General features: G+C 42.6%; 1 protein-coding gene across 1 annotated transcript in view; it reads right to left on the reverse strand.

Moving 5' to 3' along the window:
- LOC140204675 (von Willebrand factor C and EGF domain-containing protein-like) overlaps positions 1 to 12,713 on the reverse strand; it is a gene marked incomplete at its 3' end in the record, with an annotated part of 363,358 nt that overhangs the window by 32,638 nt on the left and 318,007 nt on the right. Inside the window, exons 15-16 of the mRNA XM_072271366.1 lie at positions 3,726 to 3,811; positions 2,802 to 2,898 (exon numbers count right to left, since the gene is read on the reverse strand). Of these exons, the coding sequence (XP_072127467.1) occupies positions 2,802 to 2,898; positions 3,726 to 3,811 (183 nt within the window). The remainder of the gene's footprint in view (positions 1 to 2,801; positions 2,899 to 3,725; positions 3,812 to 12,713) is intronic.

Consider the following 12,713-nt stretch of genomic DNA (forward strand, 5'->3'; position numbering starts at 1 on the left):
CTTGGGTAAATGCAACTCCAAAGACAAGAACCTCCACAAAAGGGCAAAGCAACCCATTTGCTCAGCACCCCGCCCTCCACCTCAAAAACATGCACCTCTCATACCGGATATAGATGGGTACAGACTGACTGCAGTGCCTCTATCCACAAGATGCACTGCAGTAACCTACCAAAGGACAAGGGCCAGCAGCTGTATGGGGACATCACCATCAAAAGTCTGACCTCACCTTAGTTTGGAAAGGAACTGTGTCCCTCTGCTGTTGCTGAATCAAAACCTTGGAATACCCTATCTAACAGCATTTCTGCCCATTCATTTTTGCTCAATTCCTTTTCTGACTTAGGAAGATATTTCACAGGCGGTAGTTTCCACTGTTTTTACTGTCTATGCTCAAGGATTTAAATTAGGTTCAAATTAGAGTGAGACAAAGCCAAATTGCTTCATTATATACACTGCATCAGTTTAAGAAGGTGGGTCACTAACCAGCTTCCCAAAGGTAAGCAATATTGGAAATAAATATTGACCTCACTCACATATTGTGAGTAAGAAAGGAAAATTAAACTTTACGTGAAAAACAACCTGGGGCTTATGCACCCATATCAGCCCTGCAGTCTCATCATCGTCATCAGGTGCCATGCCCAGTTTGAGCTTTGACTGCCATGGCCGACACACTCCTGTTTTGTGTCAAGTGGATCAATTCACTGGTATTCATTTCCAGTTCTCTGGCTGCTGTCTCCATCATCATTTGTCTTTGCCTTCCTCTTGCTTTCTTCCCTTCAATCTTTCCCATTATTACTGTGCATTCTAACTCCTCTTTCCTAATCACATGACCAATGAAGTTATGTTGCCTTTTCATGATCTCATACATTATTTCTCTTTTTTGGGTTTGCTCTGTTCATGACATCCTCGTTAGATATCCGTTCTGTCCATGATATTCTTTGCATCCTCCTCAAAACCACATCTCTGCTGCTTCAATTTGTTTCCCCATGTTACTAGATATTGTCCAACATTTGAGCCATATAATATAACCGGATAAACGTAACATTTCAGTACTCTAAGGTGGGTTGTCATGCCTAGTTTAGTATTGGTCAGTACACTCTTCATTCTCATAAAGGTGTCTTTTGCCATCCCTGTTCTTCTTTTGATGTCCATGTCACACCTGCCATCTGATGTCACCCAGCTTCCTAAGTAGCAAAAATTCTGTACTTGGTTTTATGTCTTCCCCATTTATTCTCAGCCTGCAGGTAGGATTCTCCTTCTTTTTGGATATCACCATACATTCTGTCTTTTTGCAATTAATAGATAGACCCATTTTCGCACTTTCTTCAACAACACTATCAATTAAGTTTTGAAGTTCTTCCTCCGTACTTGCAATTAACACAGTGTCATCTGCGTATCTGAAATTATTGATGTTTTCACCACCAACTTTGATTCCCAAGATGTCTCTTATTTTTTGTAATATTGTCTCACTGTACACATTAAATAAATCAGGGGAGAAAACACACCCTTGTCTAATGCCTCTCTTGATTTTCATAAACTGACTCACTTCTCCATCTATTCTTACAGCGGCAGTTTGTTCCCAGTACAGATTTCTGATTAGGTGGAGGTCTTTCGAATCTAGATCTAGAGTTTTCTGTAATATTTGAAATAACTTATTGTGCTTCACCTTATCAAATGCTTTTGTGTAGTCAATAAAAAAAAACAAACAAATGTTTTTGCACTTGAATAGCTCATTCTGATTGTCCTTAACATCAATATTGCGTTTCATGTACCATTGTCTTTCACAAAACCACATTGTTCTTTACCTATTTCAGCTTGTATCTTACTTTTAGCTCTTGTCATCTAAATTCTTAGAAGTATCTTGGTGATATGACTCATTAAACTTATGGTCCTATGTAATTCACATTCTATTGCTCCAGGTTTCTCAGGAAGAGTGATAAATACTGATTTTTTTTCATCTCTTCTGGTATTATTCCAGTCTCATAAATGCCATTGTTTTCAGTAAGTTTTTCAATTCCATAATCTTCAAGGGTGATAATTTGTTCTATTACTAATTCATCAGGACCTGTTGCCTTTCCTTTCTTCATCTTATTTATTGCATTACCACCTTCAGATTTTAAAATACTTGGACCTTCAATGTTTTTAATTTCTGGTTTTTCCCCTTGATCGTCTTCAAACAATTCCTGAATATACTCAGTCCATCTGTTCATAATCTGCAGTCTACGTCATAACAAAAAGGCTTTGTCACTTGCTCAGTGGCGAGGGGCTAGTAAAAATTGTCTCATTTACACTTTTCTTCATACTAGTAGTAGACCCAAACTAACAACCAGAAGGTATCAGTGGAAGAGAATGAAAAGCAGAGGTGAACTAAAATGATAACAAAAGAGAATAAAAGGCAAGCACCACATCTTCATAAAACAGCAAAGTGTAAGAGCTTATGAGTATAAAATTGTGGAAGTGGATTCAATTTGTCTGTGCAGTACTGGTGAAATCGCCCTGACAGCATTACAAATGAAGACAATTAATGCATAAGATTAAATCAGCCAGTTAACCATTTGGTTTTGTCTCGCTCTAATTTGAACTGAATTTAAATCCTTGAGCATAGACAGTAAAAATGATGGAAATTACCACCTGTGAAATACCTTCCCAAGTCAGAAAAGGAATGGTGCGAAAACTGAATGGGCAGAAATGTAATCATCTACAAAGGCAGTAAAGTACTCGATACCCAGTCACAAAAATATAGACACAAGCACCATCCACACCAGCAAGCACATGGGTTGATTTATATGTAATTGAAAAGCCACCTGCAGAACAGTCAGGGCAGCACTGGCCAGGAACTAGTATAGGATGCGCACAGGTCTCAAGGCATTCAGTCCTCTTACAGACAATTGAACCATCTGCCTGAAATGGAAGAGACAATGAGAACAGAGAACATAAAACATAAAACATCCAGGAGACAATAAACCACACCTAGGAACTGTGACATAAACCACTGTGTAGCTGGATACCAGAATGAGAGACTGGGGAACAACAGGCATTATGTTTTCTCACTGATGAGTTCCCAGATACCAATCTGTGTGCAAATCCGCCATGAGAGAGGGAAGGAAAACACACCACTGTGCAAGTCATGTCCCTAAACAGGAATTTAATGGTGAAAGGATCGAGAGTGATCCTGAGTACGCATTCACAGAAATATGCATACATTTCCAATTGAGGTCTGAACAACATGCACTCTAAAAATATTATTCTCATTCAGCACCATTAACCAAATATGATATTCAAACTAGTGATGCTGGAAATCAAAGTACTACACCCAAAATGCTGGAGGAATTCAGCAGGTCAGGCAGCATCTTTCTTTCTTTTTCAATCTTTTTATTAGTTTCACAAAATGTAAACATGACATAGTAGTAATACAAAGTTATTGGGAATACATTGTTATAATTAACATGAGTAGTTATAGAGCTAAAAAATTGATTGACAAATCAATTGGCAGGCAGCATCTATGGAAAAGAGAAAACAATCAACATTTCGGTACTCAGGTCCTGATGAAGGGTCTCGGCCCAAAATGTCAACTGTTTACTCTTTTCCATAGATATTCCTGGCCTGCTGAGTTCCTCCAGGACTTTGTAATGATATTCAAACTGTCAAAATTAAAATTTATATTTGATGGTTGGAGACTTATCCTCCATTCTCAACATCTTTAGATTATTTGTCCTGATTGGACTCACCTGACACACACACACTTCACAAGGGTCGCCAGGTGACCATATCTGTCCAACTGGAAACTCAATTCCATTGTCATCTATGAAACAGCCTACCAGGGACAAAAGGTATGAAATTAAAGTGGTTAGGTACATTTCTCATTGGTGTCATGTAGAGCTACTGGACGGATGATGTTAATGAGATAATGGAGGACAATGGAGAAACATTCAAAATGCTAATAAGAGAGAAGAGAGAGATTAATGAGAAAGAAACACAATTCAGATATTGACAGACTGGTTGCTTTGAATTTGAACTGTTGGAAGTTTGATGGACAGGTGATACCCCAGCAGGGGGATAAAAAGAGCAGGTTTGCTAAAGCACGAGACACATCATGAGACCCTGGAAAGAGCAGTGTGCCCCCAACAAGTTGGTGAGAGTTTGGAGGACCGGTTCGCGGGAACTGATAAGAGGCTCACAGGGTGTAAAGGTACGAACGGTGGGAACCTGGGGTGTGTGTCTGCCTTTGCCTGGGTGCCGGGTTCACCGCGGAAGAACGATCGTATCCGGAATGGAGGGGTCACAGTCGGTGACCACAGCAGGATTAGAAGACATCAAAAGGTCTGCCCAAAACCAACTGCATCTGTCTCTCTCTCTCCCCCTCCCCCCAACGGTACAACAGCGACTACCTCGAACTACACTACACTGAACTGAACTCTGCTTCACTTAAGACTGATCATTTTACCCCTAGACTGAGATAGAGCTTGGTTGATTCCTATTATCCTAGTTCTGTGTATATGTGTGTATTATCATTGCTAACCTGTTACATTTATATCCTTATGATTACTGTACTGTATTACTTATTTCTTTAATAAAACTTTATTAGTTCCTAGTAATCACAGACTTCAACCAGTGTTCCATTTCTGCTGGTTTGACAACCCAGTTACGGGGTACATAACAGAAGTGGGGATCTCGTCCGGGATTTTGAAAGCCAAAATTGGGACTGGGTAAATTGATTGGGTTAAAATTCCCAAAAGAAAAAAAAAGGGCGAACAGCAGAAATGGAGATTGAGGAATTTCTAAATGCGCCAACCTTGGAGGCATTAGAGGATGCCAGGAAATCAGAATTGGCGACTGTTGCAAAACGGTTGAATCTTTTTACGGGGAAGCCAACAATGAGGAGAGCGGAGATGCACAGAGCTGTCATTGAGCATTATGTATCTAAAGGTGTGTTTCCTCACGGGGAGCTGGAGGTGGTGTCTATGAGCATACCTGGTGGAGAAGCAGTGCAGCTGCAGATGGAAAAAAATTAAGACTCGAGCATGAGTTCCGAGTGAAGCAGTTAGAACGAGAAGAGAGAGACAAGCAGTTAGAACGGGAAGAGAGAGAGAAGCAGATCGAAAGGGAGTTTGAGCTGGAGAAGTTAAGGATGATGCTAGAGAGGGGCCAAACGCCAAACCAAGGTGGAGGGTTCAGGGCAACCCAGGAGGTTAGGTTGGTTCCCCCATTTCAGGAGGCCTATGTTGATCGGTACTTTCTACATTTTGAAAAAGTCGCTGCAAGTCAGGACTGGCCGAGGGATAAGTGGGCTGTTTTGCTTCAGAGTGTACTTGAGGGGAAGGCTCAACAAGCTTACTCAGCGTTGTCAGCAGAAGATGCCCAGAGGTATGATGTGGTGAAAGAGGCTATACTCAGGATTTATGAGTTGGGCCCAGAGGCATACCGGCAAAGGTTCCGGAATGTGAGGAAGCACGTATTTAGAGTTTGCTCGTGAGATGCAGATGTATTGTGAGCGTTGGTGCACCTCGAAATGGGTCACTGGGAATTATGACAGACTGCTACAGTTAATACTGACTGAGCAATTTAAAGGTTGTGTCTCTGAAGGTATGAGGCCCTATCTAGATGAGAAAGAGGCAGAAACCTTAGCCACAACTGCTAAGTTAGCGGATGAGTACGTGTTAACACACAAAGCAAAGTTTACCCCGTGTAAGAGCTACCAGAAGGGTAGTCGAGAGGGCGGAGAGAGTCTGCTGGAAAAGCCAGAAAGTAATCCGGGGACTAGTGAGAAGGATAAGGAAGACAGGAAGCAGTTTGGTAGGAAGTCTCCTGGGGTCGTATGCTATAATTGTGGGAAAGCCGGTCACATTGCGTCCTGGTGTTTTGCCCTAAAGAAGGAGACGGGGAAAGGAAAAACGACGACTCCAACTGGCTGTATTGAGCCGGCAAACAAACCGTTAGGGGAGAAGAGGTCTGACAGAGTTCAGGAAGGGTGCGAGAAGTTTATTTCGGCCGGATTGGTATCAGTGAAGGAGGGGTCAAACCCAGTTCCAGTACGGATCTGGAGAGACACTGGGGCTTGTCAGTCATTGATCTTAAGGAGGGTGTTAGACTTTAGTTCAGAGATCGAGACCAGGGAGGTCACTGTGATAAAAGGCATCGGGAAAGGGACTGAAGCAGTACCTTTGCACCAGATATACCTGAAAAGTGACTTGGTCTCCGGACCGGTCACGATAGGGGTGAGGCCCGAATTACCGATGGAAGACGTGGAGGTCTTACTCGGTAATGACCTTGCAGGTGGAGATGTGTACCCAGCAGTAAAGCTGACAAGCAAGCCTGCCAGGACTGAGGACCCACCCATGGACTCCCAGGTTAATCCCGTTTGCGTAGTAACTCGGCGCATGTCCAGAAAGGCTGCCGAAGCGAATATAGATTTAGCTGAGACGTTTTTACCAGCCTTGTACCAGGAGGGGTTAGAAAGTGAGAAGGAGTATATTGGAGCGGAAGGAAGTGAGGGAGTTGAGGTAGATTTATCATTAGTGAGGAAGGAATTTATACAGGCACAGGAACGAGACGAGGAGATGATGGTTTTGATGGAGACAGCTCTCTCCGAAGCAGAAATAAAAAGGGAACCAGTGGGCTATTATGTGAAGGAGGGAGAACTGATGAGGAATTGGAGACCAAGTACCGTGCCCGCAGATGAGGAGTGGGAGGCAGTACACCAGGTGGTAGTGCCGAAAATTTTTCAAGTGGGCCATAGAGTCTTAGTTCTGTTTCCAGTGGTAACCAACCCTCTCCAGGCGAGATTCCATGGTCCGTACAAAGTGATTAAAAAGATAGACTCTTTGAATTATGTTATTGAAATGCCAGATAGACGTAAGCCAACCCAATTAGTACACATTAATATGTTAAAAGCTTACCATGATCAGAAAGCAGATCTAGTCGGTGTTATCACGAAAATTAATGAGGCTGGGGTGCCAAATGATAAGGGGAGAACCCATCTTGAAAAGATAAATATGGTGCTGACCTGATTGGAGAACTCTATTGTTTTGGCCAACTTTGCTGATAAGACCTCTCACTTAACCCCTGAACAGAGCGAGCCGCTGATAAAGCTAATTAACCGGCACGCAGATGTATGTCCGGATGTCCCGAGGCGATGCAAGGGGACGGTACATGATGTTGTTGTCACATCAGATCAGCCTATTAAGCAACACCTATACAGGATGAACTTGGAGAAGGGCAAACTAGTGGAGAAGAAATTGAACACATGCTAGCCACAGGTATTATTAGGCCACCTAAATTGGAATGGGCTTTTCCCTCTGTGGTTGTCCCGAAAGCCGATGGGAGCATACAATTCTGTACAGATTACAGGAAAGGTGAACACCATCACAAAAACTGATGCTTACCCCATCCCAAGGGTAGACGATTGCATCAATAAAGTGGGGAGAGCTAAATAAATCACAAAGATCGATTTGCTTAAAGGGTATTGGTGTGTTTCTTTAACCGACCGGGCTAGAGAAATCTCAGCATTTGTCACTCCATTCGGTTTTACGAGTATAATGTTTTACCTTTTGGCATGAAGAACGCCCCAGGGACCTTCCAAAGGATGATTAATTCAGTGATAAGCAGGTTAAAGAACGCAGAAGCGTATATTGACGATTTAGTGGTCTGGAGTGACATGTGGGAGGAGCACATTGTGGAAGTAGAGGAACTGTTCAAACGGCTGTCTGAAGCCAACCTGACAGTGAACCTTGCGAAAAGTGAGTTCGGCCACACTAAGGTCACCTATCTGGGGCATGTGGTAGGTCAAGGGCAGCTGGCACCAATGCAGGCTAAGGTGCAGGCTATCTCTGAAGTTCCCATCCCGACGGACAAGAGAGCCCTGAGAAGGTTCTTGGGGATGGTGGGGTACTATTGGAAGTTTTGCAAAAACTTTGCAGATATTACCCTCCCTCTTACTAAGCTCTTGCTGAAGAATGCGAAGTTTGTGTGAAACAGCCTTTGTCAACAAGCCTTTGAGAGTCTGAATGCGATTCTGTGTCACCACCCTGTATTGAATGCGCCTGACTTTTCAAAACCCTTCTCCCTAGCAACAAATGCTAGCAACGAAGCGGCCGGGGCGGTGCTGTTGCAGACAGACAAAGAGGAGATTGACCACCCAGTGGCTTATTTTTCTAAGTTTAATGTCCATCAGAGAAATTATTCCACTGTGGAGAAGGAATTACTGGCAATCATACTGGCATTACAACATTTTGAGGTTTATATTTGTCCGGCACGGAAACCACTGATAATTTACACTGATCACAATCCATTAGTGTTTTTGGCCACAATGAAGGATAAAAACAAACGCTTACTAAGTTGGAGCCTGATGTTACAGGAATTTGATATTAAGATAAAACATATAAAAGGAGCAGACAATGTGATTGCTGATTGTCTGTCAAGGTGTTTAAATTTAAAGTTCTCTGTATTAGCCAAATAGCTGATGACTACCTGTATATTAGTGTGTATCTTATAACGTGCATTCATGCCCATAATTTTTACCCCGGTAAAAGTCCTTTTAAAGATCGGAGTGTCATGTGTGATGCCAAGCAGAGCTACCGGACAGATGATGCTAATGAGAGAGATAATGGAAGACAATGGAGAAACATTCAAAATGCTGATAAGAGAGAAGACAGAGATTAACGAGAAAGAAACACAATTCAGATATTGACAGACCCGTTGCTTTGAACCTGAACTGTTTGAAGTTTGATGGACAGGTGATACCCCAGCAGGGGGATAAAAAGAGCAGGTTTGCTAAGGCACAAGACACGCCACGAGACCCTGGAAAGAGCAGTGTGCCCCCACAAGTTGGTGAAAGTTTGGAGGACCGGTTCACGGGAACTGATCAGAGGCTCACAAGGTATAAGGGTACGATCGGTGGGAACCTGGGGTGTGTGCCCGCCCTTGCCTGGGTGCCGGGTTCACTGCATAAGAACGATCGTAACCGGAATGGAGGGGTCATAGTCGGTGACCACAGCAGGTTTAGAAGACATCAAAAGGTCTGCCCGAAACCAACTGCATCTCTCTCTCTCCCTCTCTCTCTCTCCCCCCCCTCCCCCCAACGGTACAACAACAGCCACTACTTGGAACTGGACTAAACTGAACTGAACTCTGCTTCACTTAAGACTGATCATTTTAACCTTAGACTGCGATAGAGCTTGGTTGATTCATATTCCCCTAGTTCTGTATATATGTGTGTATTATCATTGCTAACCTGTTACATTTATATCCTTACGATTAGTGTACTGTATTACTTATTTCTTTAATAAAACTTTATTAGTTCCTAGTAATCACAGACTCCAACGAGCGTTCCATTTCTGCTGGTTTGGCAACCCAGTTACGGGGTACGTAACATTGGTTATTAACAACCAGTCCTCTAAGTTACGTCCAAATTTAATTGGTATAACCAGAACTGAATGGTGCAACAAGCCCTCTGCTGTCCACTCTGCTCACACATGACTGCACAGTCAAACACCAGGGCCATCACATCGTCAAGTTCACTGACACAACAGTGGTGGGGCTCATCACCAACTATGATGAGATGTCTACAGAGAGAAAGTGGAAGAGTTCGAAGCTCGGTGCCAGGCAAATAACCTCTTCTTTAATGTCACAAGATGAAGGAGATGGTTCTCGACTTCAGGAGAACTCACACCCTATGTTCCTCTAAGCTGTGCACGTGTGTGCGCGCACACACATTTTTCAACCAGCACACAAAGGAAATTAATGTGCACGCAAAAGGTTAGTTACCTAAAATAATGTAGTAATTAATAATTATACTTATTGAAATGCCAAAGATAGGAGAGAGAAAAATAACTGAGTGACTTAAATATGTATGTTATTTTGTTGTTTTTCTGTGCATTTGTATGTCAAATATTTTGTAAATCTACATAAACTGTGCCATGTGTGCATTTAGTGTGCACATACTTCTGTCACAGGAAAAAAATTTGTACAACATAAGATTTTTGCGCACACTGACAACTAAAAATTAGAGGGAACATTGCTCACACTATTCATAACCCACTGTACATCAGGGGAACAGCAATGGAAATTGCAAGCAAATTCAAATTCCTGCGAGTTAACATCAGACACGACTTCTCATGGTCCAGAACACATGTCAAGAAAGCTCACCAACACTTCTACTTTCTGAGGAGGCTGAAGAGAGCTGGACTTTGCACATCCATACTCATGTCATTCTACAGATGCACAGTAGAGAGCATCCTAAAAAGCTGCATCACTCTTTGATACAGAAACTGCCCAATGCATCACCAGTGCCACCTTATCCACCATCGAGGACATATATACAGAAAGGTGCTGAAAAGGGCCAGTAACGTCATGAAAGGTCCGACCCACACTGGTCATGGACTGTTTCTCCCACTCCCATCATGGATGAGGCTACATAACGCCCACGCCAGGACCACCAGACTCAAAAACAGTAACTTTTGCCCAAGCAGTAAAGCTGATCAGCGCCTCCACTCACTAACTCCACCTCTGTCAGTCACCTTATGTACAGCCTTGTATCCCTTTTGGACATAAATCAATGCACATAAGCTATCATATGTACTTATATATTGCTTTGTGTGTTTTCATTATTATTTTGTTCTTTATGTTTTGTCATCTTTTTGTGCTACATTGGATCCAGAGCAACAATTAATTTACTCTTCTGTGCAGGTAATGACATTAAACCATTTTAAATCTTCAATCTTGAATTGGGTACTGTCTGTATGAATCTGTACCAGCATATCCCATCAGTCCATCAGAATTGACAAAAAATAGGGTGAAATTAAGTCCCCCAAGGGACTAAATGACAAGATATTTATTCATTAAACAAAAATCCTTGAACTTCCATGGAATATGCTGAAACCAGGTCATCAAAATTATAACAGATGAATGCTAAGTTTTGAAGATCAGCAATGAAAGGTAAGTTAGTAGAATAATTATAATAATAAATACCGAAGACCACCAGAATAATCTGAAAGTTCCTAACAATTGACAAACGAGTGTGCTTGGCTATCCCCGTAGCTCAATTTCTACCTGCCTGAGCTGAGAAAAAGATCAATAATAATAATCAAGCAACACACATCAAAGTTGCTGGTGAACACAGCAGGCCAGGCAGCATCTCTAGGAAGAGGTACAGTTGACATTTCAGTCCGAGACCCTTCGTCAGGACTAACTGAAGGAAGAGTGAGTAAGAGATTTGAAAGTGGGAGGGGGAGGGGGAGATCCAAAATGATAGGAGAAGACAGGATGAGGAGGGATGGAGCCAAGAGCTGGACAGGTGATTGGCAAAAGGGATATGAGAGGATCATGGGACAGGAGGCCCAGGGAGAAGGAAAAGGGTGGGGGGGGGGGAACCCAGAGGATGGGCAAGGGGTATAGTGAGAGGGACAGAGGGAGAAAAAGGAGAGTGAGAGAAAGAATGTGTGTATATAAATAACGGATGGGGTACGAGGGGGAGGTGGGGCATTACCAGAAGTTAGAGAAGTCAATGTTCATGCCATCAGGTTGGAGGCTACCCAGACGGAATATAAAGTGTTGTTCCTCCAACCTGAGTGTGGCTTCATCTTTACAGTAGAGGAGGCCGTGAATAGATATATCAGAATGGGAATGGGATGTGGAATTAAAATGTGTGGCCACGGGGAGATTCTGCTTTCAAAAAATGTGTGACCACTGGGAGATCCTGCTTTTTTTTTTAAAGATGAGGCCACACTCAGGTTGGAGGAACAACACCTTATATTCTGCCTGGGTAGCCTCCAACCTGATGGCATGAACATTGACTTCTCTAACTTCCGCTAATGCCCCACCTCCCCCTCGTACCCCATCCGTTATTTATATACACACATTCTTTCTATCTCTCTCCTTTTTCTCCCTCTGTCCCTCTCACTATACCCCTTGCCCATCCTCTGGGTTCCCCCCCCCCCACCCTTTTCCTTCTCCCTGGGCCTCCTGTCCCATGATCCCCCCATATCACTTTTGCCAATCACCTGTCCAGCTCTTGGCTCCATCCCTCCCCCTCCTGTCTTCTCCTATCATTTTGGATCTCCCCCTCCCCCTCCCACTTTCAAATCTCTTACTAGCTCTTCCTTCAGTTAGTCCTGACGAAGGGTCTCGGCCTGAAACGTCGACTGTACCTCTTCCTAGAGATGCTGCCTGGCCCGCTGTGTTCACCAGCAACTTTGATGTGTGTTGCTTGAATTTCCAGCATCTGAAAAATTCCTCGTGTTTGCATTTTTAAATAATAATAATCGCATTACATTGCAGGGCTACACTGCAATACCTATTAAATCTCCAGAAGGCCTCAATACTGACAACCACTAGAATAGTTTCAAAGTTCCTAGCAATTGAAAAATGAGTATACTTATGATATGACGGTTATTTTTTTGGCACAACATCTTGTTCGGAAATTGATCTGGAAAATTTACAAAGAAAAATAGGAACTGAAGTGACAATTTTAAAAGGCACTCTGAACACTCAAATGCACTTGGACTACCTCAGACAGAAGGAGGAAGAGGAATAACAGACATAAAACATTTACACAATAGTCAGATAAAATTTCTAAGGATATATTTTCATCAACGAAGATGGAATTCAGCACTCCCTGCAAGCATGTTCAATTCTGATAAGAAGTACACACCACTGAACTTAAATGAAAGTACAACCAGAAAAAAATGAAGAAATTATTACTGTAGAAGAAAATGTAAACT

Source organism: Mobula birostris, chromosome 11 (genome assembly GCF_030028105.1).
Source record: "Mobula birostris isolate sMobBir1 chromosome 11, sMobBir1.hap1, whole genome shotgun sequence".
Taxonomy (NCBI): domain Eukaryota; kingdom Metazoa; phylum Chordata; class Chondrichthyes; order Myliobatiformes; family Myliobatidae; genus Mobula; species Mobula birostris.